The 27020-nt window shown below is 49.2% G+C and overlaps 1 protein-coding gene across 4 annotated transcripts in view; it reads left to right on the plus strand.

Moving 5' to 3' along the window:
* Wscd1 (WSC domain containing 1) overlaps positions 1-26623 on the plus strand; it is a 45213-nt gene extending 18590 nt beyond the window's left edge. For all 4 annotated transcript variants that reach the window (XM_074047122.1, XM_020184578.2, XM_020184579.2 and 1 more), the window contains exons 5-9: positions 1545-1666; positions 12834-12993; positions 13803-13967; positions 16423-16623; positions 17919-26623. In XM_074047122.1, the coding sequence (XP_073903223.1) occupies positions 1545-1666; positions 12834-12993; positions 13803-13967; positions 16423-16623; positions 17919-18271 (1001 nt within the window). In that variant the 3' untranslated portion in view covers positions 18272-26623. The remainder of the gene's footprint in view (positions 1-1544; positions 1667-12833; positions 12994-13802; positions 13968-16422; positions 16624-17918) is intronic.
* The last annotated feature ends 397 nt before the right edge of the window (positions 26624-27020 follow it).

Below are 27020 nucleotides of genomic sequence, written 5' to 3' on the forward strand. Positions count from 1 at the left end.
ATGGTCACAGGGAACACAGGGTGACCAGATGTAGCCGTCTCCCTCTACTAGTGAGAATGGTGGCACAACTCAGTACCCAGGCACGTTGACTCATGGACACAACTTTATCTGTCCATGGTCCCTTCTGGAGCCCTCCTTTCCCCTCGCTGTCCCTGTGGCCTGTCCTCCCTGAGATGCTGGTCAGTCTTCCTTCCCTGTGTCTTGCCTGTCCTCTTGACTCTCCCTTTGCCATGTGCTCCTGCACCTGTGTCTCCAGTATCTGTTCCACCCTAGCAACTGGCCAAGCACCCAATCCAACCAGATGTTTGCTCTTTAGGGGCCTAGCCATGCCACATGACAGCAAGGAGTCTCATGAGCCCAGTCTCACATGTCACCACCTTCAGCCTTCCCATCACATCAATGGCAAGCATGGGGTAGTGAGTTGAGGAGCTGACATGTGAGTGCATTGTGCTCCCACAATTCTCAGAGCTTGGCAATATATAGGTGAAGCAACAGAGTCTCCAAGTCTGCACGCACCAGAGTTGCACAGCTATCTGCAGGTAGTGGCAGTATCTGACCCCAGGCTCTGAGAACCCTAAGCCCAACTGTTTAGTCTGCCAAGGCTACTTTCCTGCTAAGCCTGTGCCCTGACTCCCAGACAGCTGGTGCTGTGGCCAATCAGGATGAGCTTCCAGAGCCAGAGTTTGGCCCTGCTTTGCCAGTTTTGCATGGACAGTGCCCTCCTGCCATGGCTTAGGCTGATAAGCATTTCTTCTGATGGCCAGAAGGTGTGGCAGGTGGAGAGAGCGGGGAAGAGATGCTAGGCCCTAGGAGACCTTATGCATAAAGGAGCATGGGAGTGAAAATCAGCATGTCTCCGATAAAGAAACTCCAATGAATCTGGAAGAAATTTGAGCAGTTGGTACTAGAATATTCCAGAAGATTTGCTCAGCATCAAGGGAGCTGGGCTCTTCTACCAGAAGGTCTGAAGAATGACTTGGCAGGAAGCTTCCTTTGTGATACAGGTTTAAGGAATATTCCTAGAATCCAGATGGGAGTTAAGATCAAAGAGAGGCCAACCTTGCTAAGAAGTAAAGGGGAGGTTCGACTCCAGCAGCACAACAGGGAAGAATGGGCAGGATTTCAGATTCTTTCTTCATGCATCTTCTCAGAGAACTTAGCGTTTTCCAGGATATCAACCTCTCAGGTTGCCTACTGTGGAATCTGGCATATAGTAAATGGACAATATACATTTGTGGAAGAAAAGAAAGACAGACAGATACCATCTCCAGAGAACTGACAGGAGAAATGAACCTTAAGCACAGCAGTTTCAGCCACTATCCATTGTTGGTGACCCCTGGGTGACGTAATCCTGAAGCCTGGCTCCTCTCCAGAGCAAGGCTTGACTGCGCCCAGTCTGTCCTCCTTGATTTGCGCTCTGCTGCACCCCCACCCTGTGTGTATTTACACCTGACTCAGGATCCAAAGCCAGTGTTTTCCCTTGTGACAGGCACCAGCAACTACAGACACCATTTCTCACCAAAAACCTATTTCCTTTCCCACAGGGCGGACAGCCACTTACCGCGGGTGTTTCCAACTGCCAGAGAACGTCACGCACACCTTCTCCACTGCCGTAATGCAGGCCAACGTGACTGTGGAGACATGCTCAGGATTTTGTTCCCAGAAAGTAAGAACCATTATAATATTGCAACCATTTTAATATTACAGCCAGTGCGTGTATATTGTAGCCCCCAGAGCAGGGTAGGTGCCCACACTGGGCTGCACACATCCTCTCTGGCAGCCTGGGTGGGAGCTGAGTAGTTGTGTATGGGAGGGGAAAAGCCAATCCTTGAGCCACAGAGGATGCAGGGAACTTGTAGACAATATCTACAATTCAAGGCTGGATGGGGAATTGCCAGAAGTTTGTGAAACTAAAAGGAATGTGCCTCTCTAGATGTGTGAACTCTTGGCATGGGTGTCAGGTGCTAAATTGACTTGGTTTAGATGCAAAAAAGGGATAGCTGATGGATATTCTGTTGTCACCACTTTGGGCCATGAATCTGGCTACAGAGACCATCATCACACCTGCTCCTTTGGCTCAGCCTGGATCGAGAAGGGGGGTGTAACTCTGCAAGGTCTGGGGTGGACACCAAAAGCCACTGTCCCTGCAAAGCATGCTTGTTCTGGGAAAGAGGTTGGCCAAGGGCAGGTGGGGGATTGCAAAAAGCGGGACTTCAGTGTGTGGAGTGAGTTGCTGAGACTCTCTGCATATCCAGAGAGTACTGAGGCCTTGGACCAGGGTCATTGGTCTCTATATTGGGCTGGATGCCATGACTCTACAAGTGGCCTACGTGGTAGTGGGCTGGGTGTGCAGATGTGCTAGTGCGCAGCTGCCTGGCGGTGCCATGGTCCTTGACAGCATAATAAGGCAGGGCTACGGAGGGAGGAGGGCCCAGTCTGTGGAGATACCAACATTTATTTTTTTTTCCAACATTTATTGATCTTGGATTCCATGCAAGGTACTATTCCAAGCACTTTGTACATAGTGACTTATTTAATCTTCCCCTATAGGATAAAGGTGCTATGATTACCTTTGGCAGGTGAGGAAACTAGGCAGAGAGCTCAAGCAGTCAGTACTGATGGGCTGGACTTTCCTCAGCTAACTGCACGGTCTGCTGGTGGTTCAAAGGGTACAGGGTGGGACTGAGGAGGGCAAGTGAGATTGTGATGTGCATCCTCTGTCCCCACCCCCTGCACTGGGGGCCTCCCTCTTCCAGCTTCCTGATTCTTGAGTTCCTCTACTCTGGAGTTGCTTCCCTCTGAGAGTGAAGGGGAAACAAAAGCATTTACAGGTGTTTTCCTCTTGCCCAAGTGCATCCTTTGAAGTGTCTCTGCTGTGTCACCAGCATTTCTAAAGCCACTGCGAAGGATATCTTGCATATCGGGTTTGCAGGACAGTGCAGCCAGCTCAGAAGCATGTTATTGATTTGCTGACATCTGTCCTGGGGATCTGTTCTCCTCTCATCCTCCTGGGACCAGAGCTCTGAAGGGAAGCAATAGTACCACATAGAAAGGGCTCAGCTTCCAGCCCCTTTTTCTTATGCCCACAGGGAACAAACTGCCCCCTCAGGGTGTCCAGTGCACCTGCAGTTCCCAGCCGACTGGAGACCACACCATTGAAATCAAAGGAACATCCCTGTCACAGAGCAGGCCTCCCTTGGTCACAGCTTGGAGAGCCCTGCTATGTGCTGGGCACTGGTCTGGGTACCCTTCCCATTGATGAACTGCTTTAATCCTCCCAGCAGCTCTGCCAGGGGAGCCATTCAGAGCCATGCTTGCTGCAGGGGGTGGTGCACACACAACACAGCCCAGCTCCAGTCACCACCTCTTTCACATGCTGATGAGGGAGTGACAGAAAGTTTAGGAGAAACAAGAGAAAAGAGAACAGGCAGTCATCCTGGCTGTTGATCCTGAAAGCTTCCAATTCATTTTCAGTGGGTCACATGTTCACACCAAGCACAGTGACAATGTACCAAAGGGCACAGCAGGGAAGCTAGCTCCCTCCTGAGTCGCTTCTGCCCAGCCTCCTGCCTGAGGCAACCCATGGTCCTGGCTTCTCATGGCCACTTTTAGAGATGGGATATTCAAGCCGCGTCATCCTTGCCTAGGCCATTGCAAGCTCCCTGACGGTGATGGGCTCCACACATTCTTCTGAGCTGAACCCATTCCCCTGGACGATCCATCTTAGAGACTGTTCCATACTGGTGCATAAAGTGGTCTCACTCTTTTCTTCCCATTGCACAGATGACCTATAATTTACTACCCAATCCCTACTGAGACGCAGTTAGGTTGTTTCTACTAGTTGGCTTTTACAAGCAATGCTGCATTGACTATCATTGGCCATTTTTTATGATTGAACCTATAAGGAAAAAACCCTCCTAGAATACACTGGGTTAATGAATGTGGATCTTTGTCATTTTGGCTAACTCTGCAGCATTACCCCTGGGAACTCTCTTCCCTCCAGCAGTGTGTGAGGAAAAGAAGCCACACTTCTAATCCTCCTTCTAGGGAAGGGGTTAAAGACAACATCCTAGGCAGATGCCCCAGTATTCTGGGGGTAGCTTTCCACCTTGGGCAGTCCTTCATAACCCAGAGAACTCTGCCTTTGGTTACAAGACAAGAACTTAGAGAATTGGAAGTCTTCAACTGCCTTTTTCAGTCTTCTTCCTATTTCCTGGCACAAATCCAGATGGTTGCAATTTCTCAGGGTGAATGTGCCAAAGATACCAGCAGGCTCTTGGATCTTAAGCCATTTTGCATCTTAGTACCATGTCTGACTCCCTTCGTAATACGTGTCAAGGACAAGTTACCTGCTCAGCTCTGGCACATGCATCTGGGAATCGCTCAGGTTCGAATCATGTGAAAAGGGTGTCCTGGGTATCAGAAATGGCCCTCTGAGCACACAGCGTGGGAATCTGCTGTCAGCTTGTGCCTTATCCCACCCCATTTGGGTAGTCAGATGGGCTGGAAGGGTGGGTTTTCCTGGAGTCCCATTATTTTGAGCTGCAGGATTTTGAGGTTGTAGAAACCGTCTCCATTTCTAGCCTTAAAGTTGAAAGTGGGTGTTAATGAGACACATTTAGTGGGGTTTGTCAAAGCACACGTGCTGCTGTTTACAGTAAAACTGTGTACTAGGTGTCAGCAGAGCCAGGCAGTGAGCGAGACCCGTTTCTACTCCTAATGTAGAGCTCATGGCTGGGCAGTGGACCAAGGCAGCAGCTCAGGTGACTGAACATGGCAGAGGCAGGCCTGAAGCAGTGGCCCTCTTAGGGGAGGCTTGGAGAGAAGAGGGCTACAACTTAGGGAAGAGTTGTAGCTAGAGGTGGGTGAGGGAACTGAGGAGTGGCAGCTGCTGAGCAGGAACAAGGTGGTAAGCAAACAACCCAGTCTGGCCAGAGTGGAGGGATGGTTTGAAAGGCATGATGGGAACCAATTGTAGAGGGCTTTGGATGCCAGCCTTAAGGTTCAGAGGTTTGTTTTTTTTCTTTAGTGACAGAAGGTGCTACGGATGGTGTGGTAGGAAGGGTGTGGTCCGACTGGCCTGGCACTTTACAGCTACAGGCAAGATGTTCTGGAGCAGGAAGAGAGTGGAGATAATAAAGGGGATAATGGTTCTGAGAGATGCCATGGGAGCAGAATCCACACGAGAAGATGTAGGGTCCATCCAGGAGCATAATGAGGCCTATGGGAGGTGTTGGGAGCAGATCTGGCCGGTGAGGAAGAGGAGTTTTGCATGGGTCCTTTTGGAAGGCAACATTCCTCAGGGTCACCCTCAGAGACACCGGACAAAGCTAACACAACTCAACCTGTGACTTGGCTCTGAAGTTAGAGATTCCGGGTGGTGTAAGAATAGAGCTCAGTGTCATGAGGTTGTCTTTGGTTCCTAAACTGTCCAGCCTTCTCCCTTGCCTTGGGCTGGGCAGTTAACCCCTCCACCCTCAGCCCTACAGATTCCTGGTGGGGTCCTGGCTTTGCCCCAGAGCAGGGTCTCAGCCTTGGAAGTGTTGACAGTTCAAGTTGGAGAATTCTTTGTTTAAGATCTCTGTACAGTGTAGGATATTTAGCAGTGTTCTAGCCCTCTGCCCATCAGATGCCAGTAGCAACTTCCCCCTCATTGGTGACAATTCAAACTCCAGCCATTGACCAGTCTCCAGAGGGCAAAATTGCCCCTAGTTGAGAGCCATGGCCCAGAAGAACAGCTAGAGAGTTGGTCAGCAGTGGCCAGGCCTGGCCCACCTTACCCACCCTGAATCCCAGCAATGAGATATGAGGATGGGGAGTCAGCCAGAAGCTCCCCTATCCCTGGCCTCTGCAGGAAATGGTGCCTCTCTTCTCTTGCTCACTGAGGCTGGTGGGAGAAGTGCATTTGGTCTGCTTGGCTGTGCTTTCCTGTTCCACATCCAAGAGCTTCCTCTCTGGAAAGACCTGGGGTCCAACTACTGCATGGCTGTCTCAGAGGCAGCTTCAATTCATCCTTATTTGGCTGAGAAATAAGTCAGACATCCTATGAGTTGGGAATGTGGGAATGGCTAAATTATGACAGGGCCATACAGTGGACTCTTAATATAGAATTCAGCCATTGAAAATGTTTCCATTGAAGATTTTATGGGGGAAATGCCCATGACAAAATATTCAGTGGAGCAGAGCTAAGCCTGGGAGTAGGGTATCAGGTGCTCAGTTGGGGCTGACTGGGCATTTGGGCTATAGGGAGCAGCTGATGAGAGAAATGGGGCTTTTAAGCAGGAATCAGGGGGGGCCCTCCCTGCAGCACCTCCACTTTTGAGCTACCCCCCTCCAGGCTTATTTGTGGCCCAGATTAAAACCTACTGTTTTTTGCTAGTTAGTGAAAATGGATTTGGAGACCTCCAAAAGTGTAGTTGAACAAAAAAGAACATTTTGGGGCAATATCAGCCTTTTAATGATCTGATTCTCTGCCAGTGTAATGTACTTTTAAAACCTGGAAAATGATCTTGTCTGATTCCTGGTGATGGTATTGGTGATAGAAGGAAGCCTACTGGTTCCCAGTTGCTTCAAGCTCCCATGGCCTTGTCTTTGAGCTTTAAGAGCGATGAGAAGAGGGGGGTTGGATGTTTGCATGGCTACCAGTTCAGATCGGGAATTACTTTAGAAGCCTGGTGTCTGTGTGCAAGTAGATGGACCATTTGTGGAGGCCAGCATTCTGAAATGGGCTGATGAGTAAAGTCTAGCACTAGAGTCAGCACAGAGGTTTTTGAGGTGTGACCTGTGACAGCCATGCCGGGGCAGATGAGCTTCATCCTCCTGGTGGCTGCTGGGGCTCTGTTGACAGAGGAATGGGGCAGGGGTGCAAGTTTTCTTTTAGCCTCTTTTAGGTGTCTGAGTTCTGCATGCAGAGTGAAAAGCACCTGGATATTTTCCCGGTGACATTCCTTCTAAGATTTTTTTTCCTTTGGCCATTTAGTGGCAGAGCTAACCAGTCCACCATGAACCTGGAAGACAGGCTCTAATGTGGAGCCCTTTTGTTCTGACTGGGCAGCTGCTCTGGCTAAATCCACTTGGAGTCTCCCTGTGCTGGGTAGACCTGTGTCTCCACGTGATGCCAAGCTCATGTCTTTGGCAAGGGCAGGGTCTATGAGAGTCTGGGTTTTGTGAACTTCTACCTTGGTATGAAGAGTTTCCCCTTTGCCAAAATGTGTAGTCTTTCCAACAGTGACTGGAGTTCCAAGAAAAAGTCCATAGAGAATCTGCAATGTGGACCCTGCATGTGATTTCAAGAGCAATTGTTTGTTTCTTTGAGGGTTAGAAAAGTAATACACATCTGGCTTAGAAAATTTGCAAGCGCAAAAATAAAGATAGAACTCCATAGTTTTTACCACAGCTACTAGTATTTTGCAGCTTTTTGGTTTCTTATTCTAGGCGTGTGTATAGTGAATTTGTTTTATAAATCTTTCCTTTTTGCATCCATTCCCTCTTATTTAACATGTCCTGGACATTTTCTTTTGCCACACTGTGCCTTTTATGGCTGTGTGGCCTTCTATCCCCTCCTGGTGAACAATTACACTATTTCCTGTTTTTTTCTTTTCCTCTCTTTTCTATGCCATGACCATCCATGAAGATGAACCTCTGAGCATGTCCATAATGATTTTCTTGGGCTATGTTAGCAGGTATGGCGAGGCAAACAGTCTGTACCTTTGTGTGCTTCCTTTTAAGACTTTTGATCCATTTTCCAAGTGGGTCCCCCACCCCCATCCTTCTCAAGTTGGTTGAAAAAAGGATTTGGAGTCACAGTCACCTGGGTTCCTATCTCTGCCCTGCTACTTTTTCTTTTTGTGATCCTGACCAGATTTCCATAACCCCAAGACTCAGTTTTCTCATCTGCTGGATGGGATCAGTGCAGAAGAAATACCTTAACCTATGTGTTGAGCATTCAGTGATTCTGTGAACTATATTTCCGAGTGTCTCTTGAGAATTCCAGATGGTGATTACTCTGATCTCTATCATTCAGCTTCCCCTAGAGAAACTGCCTAAGATGTGGGACCAGTCCTTTCTCAGAATGGAAAATTTCCAAGAAGATGGAAATCCAGGTGACCTGAGCTCCTGATGCTATGGTGGTTCTGAGTCATGTAGCTTCTCAACGCTCTTGGGTCTAGTGGTGTCTGGCTTTGATGGGAAACTGTGTCTTGGAGTGGGTCAGGCAGATCTTTTGCCTGTGGGCTCCGGTCTGTGAAAGTCCCACCCAAGAGGCCCACCCACAGGGGCCTAGAGACTCTGATCTTTGCCCCAAGCCTTTCCTCATGTCTATAGGACAGGTAGTCCAGCATGTGTTTAGAGTGTGTGCCAGAGCCAACGGCATCGTAAGGCTGGGCATGCCAAAAGGGACTGGAAAGTCAGGCCTTTTGGGGAAGAGCCCCAGGAGGTTGAAGCCTCTGACTTGAGTTTTGGTTCTCCCCTGGCTTAGACCAGCCATGCTGCTGAGTACTCCCTGCAAGGCACATAGCAAGCATTTCAGTGCTCAGATCCCACAGTGAAAAAAAAAAAACATGATAAAACCAAGCCTGGAGGTGCCCAGGGGCTTATCCACAAATGGGGTCCTGGTATCAAGGTTTGGCTGTTTCCATCTCCCAGAGGCTGCCTCTCCAAGCCCCATAGCCCTCATTTTCAGTTATGGAGTCACTGGTCCTTCAAGCTGACATTGCCCTGAGAGCAGAAGTCTGTCCTCATGGCCGCCTCTGTGGGCCATATTCCCTGTTGTGTCTCAGATGTCCAGATGTGGACTGGAGTGAAACATGTGCCCTGGAGGCAGAGTGTGTGCAGACCTCAATTGGGGGGTTACCTGCCTCCCTGTCTCCTAGGAGTCAAACTGTGGTGGTGATGCAAAGCCTGGCTTGGGGTCCAAAAGCCTAGCCTCTGTGCCCACTCACCTGGCAGACAGGTAGCTGGAGCTATTGGCTGCCTGCCACTGAGCCTCAGTTTCCCTTTCTGTGATCTCTGAAATTCTTTGTGATCCTGGAGCTCCTGAGAATGGTGGTTAAGGAAGGATGAGATGAAGGAGAGGAGCCCAGATGGGCCATTTTGGGTCCTCACTCCACCTTGACCACAGGCTGAGCCTTGGCCTGTGGATCCCTGCAGCCCAGAACCCTACCCTTACTGTTACAGGACCCAGTCCCTGCTGAATGCTCACACCCATGTCTGGCTCAGCCCCAGTACACCTGGGTCCCCATCCCAGACACCTGAGCCCAAGCCTAGGTGTAAGATCAGATGGGACATGCCTTTACCTGGCCATCTCCCTGTGATTCAAACATTCCCATGTCTGCACTTACCTTCTGTCTGCCTCCCTTTTTCCTGGGCTTTCCCCCTCCTCTTTCTTTCTGCTCTTTCTTTTTCTCTCTCTGAAGCCTGGAGTTGGGGGTGGGGGAGCAGGGAAGTTGGCAGAGAGATAAGATTCATCAATATTTAATTTTTATGGAAATCGTGTCCTAGAAATCCCCAAGGGGCTGAAAATTGTTCTGTGTTTTCAGAATCCAGTGATGTTGCTGAAGCGGTTATGTTGTAAATAAAACCACATTACTGTCTGCAGCTCTCCCGTCGCTCTGCAAACACCCGGAAACTTGACAGTTTAATCCACTCAAGGAAGCAAAAAGGTTCGGGTCACTGGTGGGGACAGCCTGTCCTGCAGCCCTGGGATATAAGATTGTGAGAGGCAGCAGTGCCATTACTGCTGGGGAGGGAGACAGAGCCTGTGAGCTCCGAGCTGGCTGCCTGTGCTGGGGACATTGTCGTCCTCTGAACACGATGTCTCCAGGACGGCAGAGCCCTTGCCCAGGCTCCCCATGCTGGGGAGGGCTTGCTTGCTTAGATGTTGCCCCACACCCCCTGGGTCCCCTTGACCATGACCAGCAGAACGATGTGCCACAGTGCTGCCAGCAGCAATTGAAGGTGGAATCCAGAAAGAACGCTCCTTCATTCAATTCTTCATTTGTTCATCTGTCACACAGTTGTTGAGCAGACACTGTTCTAGGAGCTGAGGGTGCAGCATAGCACACAGAACACACTAATCCTCTCCCTGCTTACGTTCTTGTGCAGAGAAGCAGACAACAAACCAAATAAATAAGATACAGAGAGTGTCATATAATGCTAAGGGCAGTGGCAAAAAATGAGGAGAAATTGTAGGTGTTTGCCCATGAAAAATAAAAGCATTCATACACCAAGAGTTTTATGCAAGAATATTTAAAGCATCTTTATTCATATTGACTGAACATTGGAAACAGCCCAGATTCATTCGACAAGAATGATTCAACACATGGTACATCTCTTGTGAAATTCTACATGGCAATGAAAAGGAATAGTCTACTGACAGATAAAGCAACGTGGACGGATTTAACACCTATTTTGAAAGAAGCCAGGTGCACAAAAATACCAGATGATTCTATTGATATGACGTTCTAGAATAGAGACAACTCATCTGTGGCAATAGAGGTCAGAATAATGGATGCTTTGGGTGAGGGAGGGATGCTGACAGAGTGGAAGGAGCCTCTGCTGGGCTGGATGTATTGCCTGTCTCCACATTCAACACCAGCTGAGCTGTACATTTGGGATTACAGCATCTTGGCCAGGGATTTGTTAAACAGAATTAGAGAGCACAGCAAAGGAACAAGATGTGTCCATGACAGTGGAAGGGCATTGCAACTTGGAAAAGGGTGACCAGGAAAAGCCTCACTGAGAAAGTGACTTGAAGAAAATAAGTGGGAAAGAGAGCCAATGGAGCAGCAGGTGCAAAGGCCCTGAGGTAGGAGCCTGACTAGCATAGTCACAGGACTGCAGGAGAGCCACTGTCATGGCTGCTTAAGATGCTCCAGCAGAGTACCACAGATTGGGCAGCTTACAGAGCAAATGTGTACTCTCCGTCAGTTCTGGAGGCTGAAGTCCAAGATTTCTGTGCCAGTAGGGTTGGTTTCTCCTGGGCCTCTCTCCTAGGCCTACAGATTCTTATCTTCTCCCGGTGTCCTCACGTGGTTGTCTCTAGGTCTGTGTGCTGTCCGTCCTAACCCCCATCCTTAGAGGACTTACCATGTTGGATTAGGCCCATTCATTACCACTGTAAAGGTCCTGTTTCTAAATGTCACATTCTGAGACCCTGGGGTTAGGACTTCAACATGAATTTGGGGCACTCTGGAATTTGGGGGTGGGTGGGGGGGGCCAGGCTGCTGTTCCTGCTGCTCAGTGTGAAGACATTGATGTGGGGCAAAGGTTTCCTGAGAGGGGATGGACGAACTGAAAAGGTCAGAGGATAGAGTCCCCAGAGTAGCTTTCACCAACTCACATTGGCAGGAAAACTTGCTTCCAGAAAAGCCAGCATGTGCTGATTGAGGTCAGGCCACAGATCTCACTTTCTGAGAATGGTGTGGGCATGGAATCTGGTTGGAAATACAGAGGGCTTGTCAGTCTCTTGAACTCCCACCCAGGTGCCTGCCATGGCCACCTCATCAATTTGAAGGACGAGGGAGTTTGGGCACACTCATCCGGGGGCCACTAGGCAGGCAGAGATGATAGGCCATGCTTGCAAGAATAGCCAGCCTTGGTGACAATGACCCTCCTGAGCCACCCACCTCCGCCACATCCCTCAGGCTCTGCATCGCCCTCGCTCTGCTGTAACACTGTCTTGTCTTACGTGAGTGCTGAGAGCCTCAGCTTTACCAGGCTATGCACAGGAAACACTATTGATTTCCTTTATTTATTTATGAGATATTTTGCTGTGGGCAAAAAATAAAAAGGTTTGTGTAGTGGTTCCCTTCTCAATGAGCACTGTCCTCCACCCTCTGCCCCCTCCTCTCATGCTTAGTCTCCTCCCTCATCCTCACGCTCCAGGAGCTCTTGCTTCTCTGTCTTGCAGGACCCTGGGAGAGGTCAAGATGAAATGAGACTTAGTGTGCCTATTGCCTGGTGCATAGTTGGTGGTCAAAAATACAGGGGAGGTGGCCAGATCACTTCTGAGTGATCTGTGGCTGATGCCCGAAGGGTAAGGAGGCTGAGGATGGCCAAGTGCTCTGTGAAGCACTTACAGTGTGTCCCGCCTCGTACGGGGCACTTTGAGTGCATCTCATCTAGCCCTTACCAGAAACCTACAAGGTGGATTTTATTACCTTTCATCAATGGGTAGATTCAGAGAGATTAAGCACCTTGGCAAGGTTGCCCCACAATTGAGTCAGAATTCACATTCACATCTTCAGGATGCCAGTGCCCAGCTCTGTACTGTATGGTGCAGCCTTCCCAAAGGGGAACCAGAACCCATTTAAAAGACTTCTGGGAGCTGGCTAGGCCAGCAGGGTGAGGCACCACCCCTATCCCAGCCTGGTGGGGCCCCTCTTCTTGTAGGAAGCCCCTATCATTCCAAGCACCCAGGATGGGAGCAGGGTCTGCACTTCCCCTCCCCTTCTGTCTTTGGAAAAGTGACATGGGAATCCATGCCCGCCTTAAGTGGCACTTCAGGGTCAATCGTCAGCTTTACTCTCTTTCCAGGGAGGAGGCTGGTGAAGGAGGACTGGAGTCCTCCTTCCTTGGGCTCTGAGTCGCTGCAGAGCTCAAGGTTTGATGCTAACAGTATGACACAGGGAGTCCTGAGCAGCCCTGTGTCAACTCACTGAGCCCTCTCCATCCCACACAGAGGCTCTCTTGTGTGGATCCCCACCCTGCTCTGCTGGCTAGGGTGTAGACCTTTCTTACTCATGTGGATCCCCACCCTGCTCTGCTGGCTAGGGTGTAGACCTTTCTTACTCAGTTTCAGGCTTCATCGTGCCTCCCCTTCTCCTTCCCCGTAGGAGTTCCCCTTGGCAGTCCTCCGGGATTGGGAGTGCTACTGTGCCTACCCTACCCCCCAGTTCAACCTGCGGGATGCTGTGGACAGCTCGCTGTGCAGCCAGGTCCCCAAGGCACAGAGGCTGATGGACTACTGCGAGGTCTACCAGACACCCGTGCAAGGTGAGCTCTGTGTCGCCCACTGTGGCATCGGTTCATCAGTCACAACAGCTTCCAGGGCTGCACAACCCTGAGCGGAGAAGGCATTTGTGTGAAGTCCCTGGTGGGTAGGCATCCCAGTGGGTGGTAGAGAGAACAGAAGGGTGAGGCCAGGTTTGCTGTGAAGAATCTGAGTCTCTCTGAGGATGGTGAAGTAAGAAGAAGAGCAGAGGGAGGGCCATGACAAGGAAGGGAGCCTCAGGGCCTCTGTGACCTAGTGTCCCCTTTGTGTGACATTTTGTGTGAGCATCCCCAGCTGACTTGGGGATTGCTGTGAGGACAGGCAGGTAGGAAGGAGTGCTCCACTAGCGCTGTCCTCTGTGATCTGGCCTTCTTGCAGCAGCCCCTGGGGAGATGAGACCTAGATTTCCTGGCCTCTGATTACAGCCCTGGCTCACCCTGCCATGTGGCACTGCTCAGCCCTACCATAGCCCTGTCCACCTCCCCATGCAGAATTTCATTGTGCTATACTGGGAGCCATGGAGACTGGCTGTGGCCAGGAGACAGAGAGAGAGCAAGGTCCACAGAGCCCCTGATTTTACCCAACTCCTGCACTTGGGGATGTGAGACCTTGTTACCAGGCTTTCTTTAGCCAGCCACAAACCTGGGCAGCCAAGGTACCAGGTGTCAAGTCCCTTCTTTGGCCCTCAGTTTCCCCACCTGTTAATGGGACTGTGGATCATCAGTGCTCATGTGTGATGGGGAGGAAGGGGAGTCCAGCAGTAGATGGTCATGATGGAGATGGTAACCTTGTAGTGCTTCTGGACTTTCAGACACCCGGTGCACAGACAGGAGGTTCCTGCCCAACAAATCCAAGGTGTTTGTGGCTTTGTCAAGCTTCCCAGGAGCCGGGAACACATGGGCAAGACACCTGATCGAGCACGCCACTGGCTTCTATACAGGGAGCTACTACTTTGATGGAACCCTGTACAATAAAGGTAAGTCAAGGTTGTGGGATTCAGTGGCAGCTCCCAGAGGAGATTGACTCAAACTTGCGTGACAAGGAGATTGACTCAAACTTGCGTGACTGTGAGAATCACCTGAAGGCTCTCTAGAACAGATATTCCTGAGCCACCCAACTCCAGGGACTGCTCAGTTTGTCTCAGCCTGGCAATGTGCATTTCTAACAAGCTTATGGGGCAGGTTGGGGTGGGGCGGCTGCACTTTTAGGAGCACTTCTTGAGCAGGAAGATCCTGTTCCAGATTCAATTTTCCTTAATTTTTAGAACCCTTAGTCATTGGGGGTGGATCTGACTGTCTGCTCATTCTTCTTCTTTTTTTTAATGCAAGGGGTAACTCATCAAAATGCAATTTTCTTTAAATAGGTCCAAAAATCTTCAAGAGTTTTATGATTTCTAATGTTTCCTTATAGAAATAAACGGACTCATTATGCCAAGTAAATTAACTTAAATGTCTTGAGTCTGTGCACTGTTTAAGAATGAAGAACCTCAGATGAGTCAAGTGACATCTAAATTTGGCAAAATGTATTTCTCTGTTGTCAAGTGTCACAGAATTCTCTCTGGATTCTTTACCCAGAATTTGGTTTAGGAAAAGATGCTACTATCAGACAATCTAGAGAAAGACTTTCTGAGCTTGACTCCAGGTTCTGAAATCACATGTGACAATCTTGGTCTGGTCGAGGAAAAGCCATGGTAGTCCATGTAATGCAGACCCATATTCCTTGGGAGTCTTGAGGGTTGGGAGCACCTGCATATGGGCAGACAGTGGCCAGATAAGCACATGGCCCCTCCCATGTGGGGATCCGGCTGATCCTCTGTGCCCAGGCTGTCATTACCCACTCATCCATCCAGAAGACCTTAGCCTTATTCAAGCAGCTGGGTGCTTTAGTCTCTGAGGGGCCCAAAGACTGGAGTAGCCAGCTGTTAGGGTTGGGATGCCTCAGAGATGCTGGCCTTGCAGCCTGAGCCTTCCAGTATAGTTAGATGTAGCCACTGACCCGGGAGCTGACACAGTGATGACTCACATGCACTGGAAATTCACAAGGCAATGCCAGTGCTAAATACCAGCCTGGTGTGGTAGGTGAGTGTGGTCTGGGCTGCGAGGCAGAGCAGCTGAGGCAGCATGAGAAACACACCGTGGGTCTCAGGGCTGTCGAAGACTGGATCTCGAGCATACTCAACCCTTGGCTGGATTCTTCCTTTCCTGGTGTTTCCTGGCTGTTTGACAAATGAATCACAGCAAAGGCTTCGGGGTTTGGCACATGGTGGTGATGAGTTTCACTGAATAAACTGAGACTTCCAGATTCAGGAGACATCAGAGAGGCTCTGGCTGCTCACTGTGGACACAGATGCTCCCCAGCTATTCACAGTAAAAGGACCTGCCCAAGACAAGCTCAGGAACATTTGTGGAGCTTGTTTCAGAGCTGGATAGTGTGAGCTGTCTTAAGATGTGGCCTGGAGTCTCAGTTCAGTGAGATCTCTCCAGGAAGCCTTCTATGAAACCCCACTGTCTAGTCTCCCCTACTCTTTGTTCCCATAAGACCCTATGCTCTGCACTTGGCTACTCCACCCCTAGATGGTAACTTAAAGTCAGAGTCTGACTCTTATCTTTCATTGCTGACTTTAGTCCAACATAGTGAGCCCACAACCTGTTGTTGGCTAGGTGGAATAGGGCCATCTCAGCCACTGGTCATCAAGCTTCTCAGCAGTAGTGGGAGCACGTCTCCATTCATAGACACTGGGTCTTGGGTCCTCAGGCTTGGGCTCAGAGGCTGTGGAGGAGCCTTGACCAGGCCTGCTGTGGAGCCTGTGACAGGACATGGTGCAAGGTCAGAGGGTGGGGCTACAGCTGCTTACAGCTGAGCCTGATGGTGGGGTTTTATCCCTGCTGTGGGAGGTGAGTGGAAGCTGGGGGCCTCAAAGGAACACACAGAGGCATATGTGTAGATCTCTGGCACTTTCCATCGTGCTGTGTGATACTGGGCAAGTCACATGCCCATATGAGTTTCAGTCTTTTGATCCAGCTGGGCTGCAGGTATAGTTAACTGACAAGACTATCTGCCATGCCCATGTAAAATTATCTCCATGAAAAGACCCAAATGTGTGGATGGCCCTCTGCCTCCTGACCTCTGGGGTGCTTAGGAGACAACTTGCCTGATCTCTTGCAGATGCCCTCTTTCCCCATTCTTGAATACCTCCTGCTCTTACTTGCTGTGGAACAGGGCTTGCTCTTGTGGATGGGAGCCTCATCCATAGATGCTCCCAGTGTACCTTGCCTTCCCTCCATGGGACCTCTCAAGCTTGATATTGGCTTTCCCTCAAAGTACAGGACAGCATCAGACCTTCTGCCACTGTGGAAGTGAGAGTGCCCATGTAGGAGTGTAGGAGCAAGGAGTGCCTTCCTCCACAGGAGCCCCTTTTTCCTCCTGGACAGGGTTCAAGGGTGAGAAGGACCACTGGCGGAGCCGGCGCACCATCTGCGTAAAGACCCATGAGAGTGGCCGAAGGGAGATCGAGATGTTTGACTCGGCCATCCTGCTGATCCGGAACCCTTTTAGGTCCCTGGTGGCGGAATTCAACAGGAAGTGCGCCGGGCACCTGGGCTACGCACCTGACCACAACTGGAAGAGCAAAGGTAAACAGGGGTTAGCCAGGCAGGGACTCAAAGGTGCAGCAGGATCAGTACACACAGTCCTGAGACTGCAGCTACTGTTCCTGGCTTGAGCTCACTTCCTCCCCATCTCCTCCAGGCCTGCTCAGCCCACACATTGCCATGTTTTATGTGAATGTAAGCCCGATGGCCGAGGAAGAGCCTCCTCTGCTTTTTATAAGCTCTGTGGCCCTGGCAAGCAGGGTCTAGTTTTCTCCTCTTAGTAACCAGGATGGTCCCATCTCATAGTCACTGCGAAGGTGAGAGGAAGTCAGCTGTGGCATTTGATGTGTATCAGTAGTTCAATTATGAAAACTTTTTTAAGACAAAGTTTGCTATGTAGCTCAGGCTTGCCTTCAACTCATGAACCTCCTGCCTCTGCTTCCTGACTGTCGGAATTATAGGTGTGCGCCACCATGCCTGGCTGGAGATATATCTCCTCCTCAAAAAAAAAATTAATTTCTTAATATTCTGGAAAAGGCATCTGTGGAGTAAATCATATGCAGAAGCTAAGGCTGCTCCCATCTATCCCTTCATTTATGACCACCTCCCAAAAAAGTCACAGATTCAAATTGGCAATCAAACTCCCAAGGCACTGTACACCTACCTCCATCAAGCACCACGTTTGCTTAGCTTTATGAAAGGGCTCAGCACAGGAAGCCAAGGGATGCAGCGGTTTTGTCTCACCAGGACCCAGCCCTACACCTGTGCACACACTATCAGCCACCAAAGGAAGGCTCTTGCCCTGCGGGGATCCAAGGAGATCCGCCCCAGGCAGTGGGTAGAGGAAAGCCCTGGCTGTTGCCTACTCCTTAACACTGGACATGCACAGTGGCTAGGGATGGAAGTCAAGATGCTGGTGGTTCATCTGGACAGAGATGCCATGTTTGGGTGTCCAGTGGTTCTTATCCTGCTGTGTCATGATGGCCCCAACCTTCCCTAACCAGGAACAGTTCCAGAGGGTAAGAATCTCCTAGCACACAGGAGAGGTAACCCATTCTTGGCACACAGAAGGCGACATTTGTCTTTGCTTGGTATAGTTCTAGGAGAACTGGGGAGAGGAGAGGAAGGGAGGGAAAGTGAAAGAATAGGAGGACATAAGGTCACCGTCTAGGCAGACCTAGGACCCCTCAGAGCTTGGCACCCATGGGGATCCAGGCAGGCTGGCCATGGGCAGTGGAGGTAGAAAGCCTTAGCAAAGTCCCTCTCCTGAGGAGGTCCCGTGGGGCCAGCAGTCCTGCAGGTGGCCACTGACTGTGGCCCTTTTTTCCCCACCTCAGAGTGGCCAGACTTTGTGAACAGCTATGCCTCATGGTGGTCCTCGCACGTCCTAGACTGGCTCAAGTACGGGAAGCGACTGCTGGTGGTGCACTATGAGGAGCTGCGGCATAGCCTGGTGCCCACTCTGCGGGAGATGGTGGCCTTCCTCAACGTGTCCGTGAGCGAGGAGCGGTTGCTCTGCGTGGAGAACAACAAGGAGGGCAGTTTCCGGCGGCGCGGCCGGCACCCTCATGATCCAGAGCCCTTCACTCCTGAGATGAAGGACTTGATCAATGGCTATATCCGAACAGTGGACCAGGCTCTGCGTGACCACAACTGGGCTGGGCTGCCCCGGGAGTATGTTCCCAGATGATAGGTACTGGCTGGGGGCCACACACCCCTGCTAAAAGACGCAGCCACGCTGCAGGGCTGCATTCCTGCTCGACACGACGCACTGTCCCGTGGACCTGAGAGTCATGGCTACTTGTGCACAGTTGGCAGGGAGTCACTCGTGTGCTGTCTCCAGTGCAGGGAGACCGGAATGCAAAGCCAGCCCAGACAGACACACATCATAGGACAGACACTAATGGACACGCATTCCTAGCCAGACACTCACATGTTAGATGCCACTCCACACTCACAGTGCCCATTTCCATGTGCCTAAGCCACCCATAGAGGGTGTGCCAGACACTCCGAGCCTTGCAAATGCAGCCAGACACAGATGCACACACACAGGGCCCACAGAGGCTCTGTGCTCCCAGAGGCTTGACAGTTGTCTCTCTCACATGCACGTGCATACAGACGCCCAGGGCTGGGAGAGGTCCTGATCTTCCTGTGTTCATCCACAGTGTCAGTTTGCTCACCAGGGTCCTTAACTCTGGAATGCCAGGCCGGGCTGGCAGCCAGGATGGTGTGGGTGAAGGTGGGCTAACACGCTTGTTGTTGGGCCATGCGGCTCTGACATCCCATAAATGTGTGTGCTGTGACTACCAAGCACTTCAAACTCTGCAGCTCTGCCTTTATCTCCTCTGTAATGGGCAAAGAACCTGACTCTTACCTTGCTGGTCCACACAGTGACCTCAGAACCAGTGGCTCCAGCCTTGTGCACAGGCCCGCCACCCCTTCCAACTCATCTGCCTGGTTTCTTTCTCAGTTGTCTCTGGGAAAGCTGGGGATTCACACTCACACCCTGACCCAGAAGCAGAGTATGAGGGCCAGGACTGGACCTCCAGGGAAGCCTGAGATCTGAGGAGACCAATATACCAATAGAGTGGGGGCTATGGGAGGTCCTAGAGGATATGTCTAAGGGACCACTGGGATTGGTTGCCCCCACAAATGGTCAAGCTCCTCCCTGTAGGGCCCCCCACTGGGTCATGAGGAAAGTGCTGTGTGACCCTTGGAAGAGGCTGTGGCACAGCTTCTGCCCACCCCTTAAGTGTCAGAGCCCTCCCTGTCTCTTTCTATGGCCAGCAGCATTTCATTTGTCCATTTCCTCCACCAAAGGGAAAGGCAGTCAGACCCTGACACCTCCTGTGTGCTGGCCCTGGGGAGAAGCAGATCCAAGAGGTCCCTCTTGCCCCCTCCACCTGTCTCACTGTCTTGTGGGGAGGCACTCTCAAAAGTAGGCCTGAGAAACCCTTCACAGGAGCATGTGTGCTGTGTGGTCTCAGGGGGCATAGCCACTGTGCTCAGGGTCGGGGAAGTGCCTCACCACAATTTCTTGAGGAATCTGTAAGTATTATCCCAACAAAGGAGAGAGAAAGGAGAGTCCAGGCAGAAAACAGCATGTGCAAAGGCTCAGAGGCTGGTGTGCTTGCAAAGTAGGTAGATAGTTGAGTGTAGGGTGGGTGTCTCTGTGTCTGTGAAGTGGGAGGAGGGGTGGGAGTGAGTGAGGACAGGTGGGGCACAGATCTGGAATCCATTCTTTCTGTGTGCCACTTAGTGCTCAGCACTAAGACCAGAAGAGCTGCTGCAACCTTTCTTGGACTGCTCTGTGCTGCATGTCTTGGGCTTGGAGACCAGGAAACTCAAGTGTACAGGATGGTGGTACAGTCTGGGAGCAGGGCTCACAGTGGCCAAGGTGTGAAGGTGTGTGTGTTGGCAGGGGCCAGGGAGTGGAGATCGGGTTGCACACCAGCCCTGGCAAGGGGAAGTAGCGATTGGGCCTCTCTGTGGCTTCTTCAGACTGGGATAACCCTAGCTAGGCTCGGAGGGCTTCCCTGGGATGGCCATCTGGGAGACTGCCCCTCAGACTGAGCCAGGCTGCTTTGGGATGAGGAAACGGGGAGAACAGGTCATCACAATTCCCAGGACTTCCAGATGACCCCAGGGGAGAAGACTAAAGCAATGGAGACTGGAGAGGACAAAGGTGTGGAGGAAGAATTGACCAGTCCTGTAGCAGGGCATGACCCCCTGGACTTCCTCCAAACCCCAGGAGTCTTGGGAGAGCAACAGCCCGAGGGTTCCCCTAAGTTGACTCAATACACTCATTGCTGCCAGATGCCCAAGGGCCACATCTCCTGTCAGCCCACATGGCCTTGTGGTTCCTGTGTTGGACAGACAAAGAAGTGCAAAGGCCCTGTGGCAGCTGTTGGCCTCGCCTGTCCTTTGGGGAAAATCTATTTGGCTCTCTTCTACTTAGGTCTCATCTGAGGCTCTCAGTTTCTCAGTAAAGAGGATACTGTCCCAACCAGCCAAAGTGTAAAGGCTGATCTGTCTGTGGGGCAGACCTGTAATCAAAGCATCAGGAGTTGACTAGAATAGAACAGCAAAACCCTAGTTGTCTACAGATTCTAACTTTAATAGCAAGGCTACGGAGTTATCCAAACCTCTGTTAAAACATGCAATTTTCATGGATTTTATCTCCTGTTGTGGGTCAATTTGGAAAAACCAAAATATATAATTTTAAAAAACTAAACACATTCTGATAATCCTAGTGATGTGTAAATGGGAGAAAAGAATAGACAGGCTCCCAAACCCTGGGAAGAGAGATGCTTAATTATGTGAGCATCTTTTAATGAGCCTCTTGCAGCTAAAATTAGATTTTGAGTGCATGAATATGCAATAATGTTTGCACATCCGAATGCACTTTTTCCTCTTAAAAGTAGCAGGAGCTCCTCAGTTCTTAGTGGACTCAAAGTGGGGAAGAGTACTAAGATCCTTGCAGCTGCAGGAATCTTTGGAGCCCAGGTTGGTTTCCTAACCTGGGAAACTTGGTGGAGGTGTTTGAAATTCAGTGCTTCCAAAGCACTCTATGGAGGGTTAGGGGGAAATCAATTAGTCTGACTTCACATTGATCATGGCTCTATATTGAGTCCATCAGCCCAAACAAGGTAGGAGTGAAGTGTGGTGTGAATGAGTCTGCAGCTGGCTGGGCTGGGTGTGGCCCCAGCTGTGCTGTCATCTTGGACAAGGTTTTTCTCCTCTCTGGTCTGTCTCATCCATACAATGAGTGATAAATTGGTAGTGGTGTGTGCATCCCCAGTGTCTGTTCCCTCATTTCCTTTCCCAGGGCCCCTTGTTTCTGCTGGGGGTTCAGATGACCTGGCATTGCTGGCTCTCACCACTTTTGGAGGTAGAATTCTTGGCCTGGACTAAGCCAACAACACATTCCACCTCTCTGGCTTCAGTCTGGTCCAGGAAAGACCAAGTGAACTAATTTAGGTCTTCACAGCCAGAAGGAATTTCTAGACTTCCTGAGGATGCTGAGTAGCACCTCTATAACTCCCCAACTGGATTGAAAGAGGAGGCAGGTAATCCTAGGTCTCCATATGGCCACCTTCAGACCATGACAGAATCACTCTCAACATGAAGCCAACACCACAGAAGGGAAAGTGGACAGGCAGAAAGCAAGTCCTCGATGACAGTTGAATACAGGGTCAAGCCTTGCCTGACAGTGCCCCTACCTCTGGACTTTTTTGATACATGAGCCAATAAAGTCTCCTTATTGTTTAAATTGAGTTGAGTTGGGCTTCTGTTACTTACAGCCCAGAGCAATGTAAAAAAAAAAAAAAAAAGGCTTGGATTGACAAGCCCTGGGGCTCTGTGTTCTCTGTCTATGGCTGATGTAGGTAAAGCTGGAAGTCAGGTAATGCATGACCTGGTGAGATTGGGAGGTGAGTTTCACAGGAATGGGACTTTGTGAAATTCTCCATGGGAAACTGCTCAGTTAGTCAGTACATGGAGGTTACCCAGATACCATTAGAGAAAATAATTCCTCCTATATGCTCGGCCCAAACCATCAGTTGTCTCATTCAGTCCTTATCAACCCTTTGGTACAGTTATTTGATTATTATCTCTACTTGACACATGAGAGGCCCGATAAAACAAGGTGTAATGATTGTGAATGCATGAACTCTTTTGTACAATGCTTTCCATGGAGAATACCATGTGGTATTGGAAGGAATTCTTTGCTAAACTATTGGATTGGAGTGAAACCTCTTCAAAGAACTGCAGATAATGACAGCAAATAAGCACTAGACTGCCTTCTAAGAATGGTAGACATGGCTAACCATACAGCTGTGATTTTTGCAGGATGGGACATGCAAGCTTGGGTGGAGCAGGATTGGTGCCATTGGAGGAGAAGTGGGTGAAGCCACTGGGAGCTCCCCTCATCTATCTTTCCCTCTACCCACACTGAACCAAAACACGGAGGGCAAAGCAAGCTGTGCATGTCGCCCCTATCTTTAGCTCTCCTTGGAATGCCTGACCATAATACATGGTCTCTTGATAATATGTAGAGAAAGGTGAGTACCAGAGGAGGTTGATGGGAGTGTGTTTGTCCACAGTTACCCCTTTTGTGGCTGAAGATAGACTTCTCCATACCTCCTGAGAATGCGCACTATGCTGAAACACTGCAGAAATATGGGCAGATTCACCCTAAATTATACACACAATGGATTCTATAAAATGAGGGATCTTGGTGTCAAACAAAAATGAGAAGAATCCTGGAAGGTTGCTGAATGGCCATCTACCTAGGTCCTAGTACTTGGGGCCTGTTTTCAGGTTCAGACATCAGTGGTGATGACCCATGGCTTGAAGATGCAGTCACTGATGATCAACAGCAGAAGGGTTCCTAGGGTCACAGAGCTCCACAGGCATGGCACGTGTGTCTCAGTGAGGTGGACGTTATTATTTCCATGTGGGTAGAAGAGAAAATTTCATTTCTGAGACCGAGTTAGCCAAAGTTTAGCTTTTTTGTTTTACAGGTGAGAAAACAGACTCAGCATGGGGAAGGGTGTTGCATAAGATCGTGTGTGAGAATGGGTGTTGGAGCTAGGACTGGAATGTGGCTGTTTGCACTAAGACCACCTGATTGCTCTGCACTGCATCCTTACCACTCAAGAATTTGATGAGTGTGCACATTCAGCTTGTGTGGCAGTCACTCTGTTCATTTCACTGCTTTGGGATTTTTGTTTGTTTTGGTGTTTTATTTTGTTTTGAAAGAGGATCTCCATGTAGCCTCGTCTGGCCTGGAACTCATGCTCCTCCTGCCTCAGCTTCCCAAGTGCTGGGATTATAGCTATGAACCCCCATACCTGGCTCATTTCACTGCTAATTCTTTGCCAAAATACTTTTTGGTGGGGACCTGAGTATACTTTTAAAAGGCCATTTATCATGCATCTTCAGTACTGAGACACCTGTCAGAGGAAACATCACTTTATGAAGAAGGGAAGTCAAAGGAATGGACCCTAACTTGCTCTGTTAGTCAGCTTTCCATTGCTGTGACAAAATACCCAATATAATCAACTTAAACTAGGAAAGGTTGACTTAAGATCACAGTTTTGAAGGTTCCCTTCGACAGTCAATTGGCCCCATTGCTTTGGGGCCTGTGGTGAGGCAGCACATCATGGAAGGACGCCCATTCACCACATGGCTGGAAACAAAAGAAAGGAACCGGAAGGGGCCGGAGTCCCAATAAACCCTTCAGGGGCATGAGTAGGCTCTACGTCTTAAAGCTTGCACCACCTCCCATAATGCCATGGGCTGGGAACCAAGCCACAGGGGCCTTTGGGGGACACTTATCCAAACCATAGCAGTTGGAGTTTTCTTCCTGAGTCTCAAACATCACAGACCACAGAAAGGCCATTTTTTTCCAAGGTATCAGTGGGCAAATGTCTTTGTAGGCCTGAGCCCACAAAGCGGTGTGCATGTGTCTGTGAGTCTCTGTGTTTGCAGGTGGGCGCTCCAGTTGCTGACAGACCACTGCCCTGTTGATGACATGCTGGACATCCTGAACATTACAAGTGTCAGGATCCCAGTCACATGGCTTTGTCATCAACTCACTTGGATCGCTATCCCTCCTGCAGTCAGAGCTACTATATCCAGATGACAAAGAAATTCACTCCCACTTTGGAGGGCAGGACACCTTTGAAGTGTGTCCTGAGGCAGCCCAGTGGAGCAGAATAGTGGTTCTAAGCACAGATATTTCCCTGCTTTTAGCCATCCAGGTGCACCATGGGATTGAAATCAGATCCCAACAGAATCACCTGAACTCATTCTCTATTGCTGCACAACAACCACAAACAGAACAGCCTAAAACAGCACCCATTGATCACCACACAGTTTCTGTGGGTCAGGAGTCAGTTTGTCTCTCTGCTTCAGGATCTCACCTTTCTGCAGTCAAGGTGTTGGCCAGACCAGGGTTTTCATAGGGAGACTTTATGAGGGAAGAATCCACTTCCAAGCTCACTTCTTCACAGAATTCAGCCATGTTTGGTTGTAGAGTTCAGACTCTGAATCCTACAGGCCCCCTACCATTAATTAACAAGTGGCCCTTTCCAAAGTAGCCACTGGTGGCTCATGCCTATAAGCTTAGCTACTCAGAAGGCAGAGATCAGGAGGTTCAAAGTTCTAAGCCAGCCCAGGCAAATTGTTCATGAGACCCTATCTGAAAAATATCCAACAAAAATAGGGCTGGTGGAGTGACTCAAGTAGTAGAGTACCTGCCTAACGAGTTCGACCTCCAGTACTACAAAAAAAAAAAAAAAAACAAGTATCCCTCTCCATAGGCAGTGTACCATAAGGCTATCTGCTTCTTCAAGGCCAGAGAGTGGGACAGTCTTGCATATGTAGCATAGTGACAGGAAGGACATCTCTGCACCTTTGCCATATGTACAGGTAGAAGCAAGTCACAGGTCTCACCACACTGCAGGGGAGGGAGTGACAAAAAGGCTGAATGCTAGGAGGCAGGATCACTAGGGATCACTTTGGGTCTGTCCACCACACCGATAAGGGAAAGGCCCAGCAAACAGGACAACTGACCATTGGATTGCATTGAATATAGTGGATGTTCTGAAGTGTCACCATCCGGGGAGATCAGGTTATAGCGAAGCCATAAGAATGAGTTCAAGGCTGATGCCCCCAGTTCATATTGACCACAGTACTTCTTAATAAAATTCATCCTGCTTAGCACAGAGTGCCCCTTTTGATGTCTGGATTTCTTTTTTTCAATTTTAGGACATTGTTGATTATTATTTCTTTGAGTGTAGCCTTCCCTTTCCTGTCTGATCTCTCATTATGGCATTCTTCTGCTCTGATGTTGAAATACAAGAATCTAGTTTCACATTGAACTCTTTCTCCATATTTCCTTCCTCTCAAGCCTATTGTGCCAGGTTCTGGGAGAATCCTCACTTTGAAAGTCAAATAACTTGCTCTTCCTCTTGTGTACTCTGCTCTGCATCCCACCTGTTGATTACTATATCTGGGGGATTTTTTATTCCTGAGAACACTAGTTGATTTTTTGATCACCTGAACTTGTTTCATTGATATGGTACCCTTCCAATCTCTCTGAAGATACCAATTACACTTTTGTTAGTGTTCTATGGCTGTTTGTTTTGTTAACTAGGTTTCCTTGGGTCTCAGTTTTTCCATTTATGGACTTTGCTGTCTCATGGCTTTGGGGTTTTTATCAAAATTTTAGTGAATTGTATGTTCATGAGATGAGAGGAGATGTTGCAGGTGTCCCCATCCTGGCTGTCCTAAGTCTGATGCCTTAACTAGGGACCCTATTGATTACTCCAGGCCATGCCCTGCCCTCCAATTCCACATTGCTCAGTAGGAAGCACTGTATTTCTGGGGCAGAACTCCCAGCTATGTCCTGGGTGCGGACTTCCTTCTAAGCTTCCATCTATTTTCCATCTTTCAGAGTTTGCACAGTTTGGGATCCAGTCCAGGGCCCCTTCTGTTTCCAAGCATGGTTGTGTATTGTGTAGAGTTAATTAGGGAGTGAAGCATTTGCTTGCTTAACCTGCCAGCATGAAAACCAGATCCCTGGTGATTAATCTATCACCAGGAAAACCAAGTCATTGAGTGTAAACTCAGATCTCTGATGCTGTCAGTGACCTATGAGCATCATACAAAACACTAGCTTGGAGTGAGAAGACCTGGAAGTGTAATTTACTCGTTCTGTGACCTTGGGTAAATGTCTTCCCCTCTCTGAATCTCAATTTCTTCATTTAAAAAAGTAGAAGTTTAAAATAAGAATTGTCCAACTCCTCAAACAGCTTAGGTATTCTAAAATTCTGCCTAATTTACCTACATAATCTTGTGAAAAGGAATGATTTTTGTAACCTACTCACAACACAGGCCCTGACAAATGATATCACAGCAGATAGTCTTTCACTTCACAAAGATTGGTTTCCCAGTGTTGGTCAGGTCTTCCCAAATGGATAGAGTCATGGTAAAAATAAAATGCCCTGAAAATAAATTTTGTTTATTCCTTCCATTCTTTGTTTTCTTTTGTTTAAATTCAACACACAATTCTCTTAACATTTTCGATTCATTTGAAAAGCTATATTTATGTATTTCCTTCATTAGATTTTTAAGACAGTAGAGACAGAGAAATAATGGTATTTTGTGTTTATCTTTGTAACCACATCCACTAGCACAGATCTGGTATACAGGAAGCCCCAAGAGATGTTAGTGGAATGGGAGCAATGGATGAAAATCTGAAATCACCTGGTTTTTAAAGTTTTCCAAGAAAATAATATCATTCTGGGAAAGAATACCTTGCTCTTCCTATTTAGGAGATGTTGCTGAAGACACTTGGCTGATTTTTGCCACCAGGTGTTTACTGAATAGCTCAGAGACTGCAGTGAGCTATAACTGCTCTGTGCTGCAGA

This window comes from Castor canadensis, chromosome 11, assembly GCF_047511655.1.
Source record: "Castor canadensis chromosome 11, mCasCan1.hap1v2, whole genome shotgun sequence".
In the NCBI taxonomy this organism is placed as follows: domain Eukaryota; kingdom Metazoa; phylum Chordata; class Mammalia; order Rodentia; family Castoridae; genus Castor; species Castor canadensis.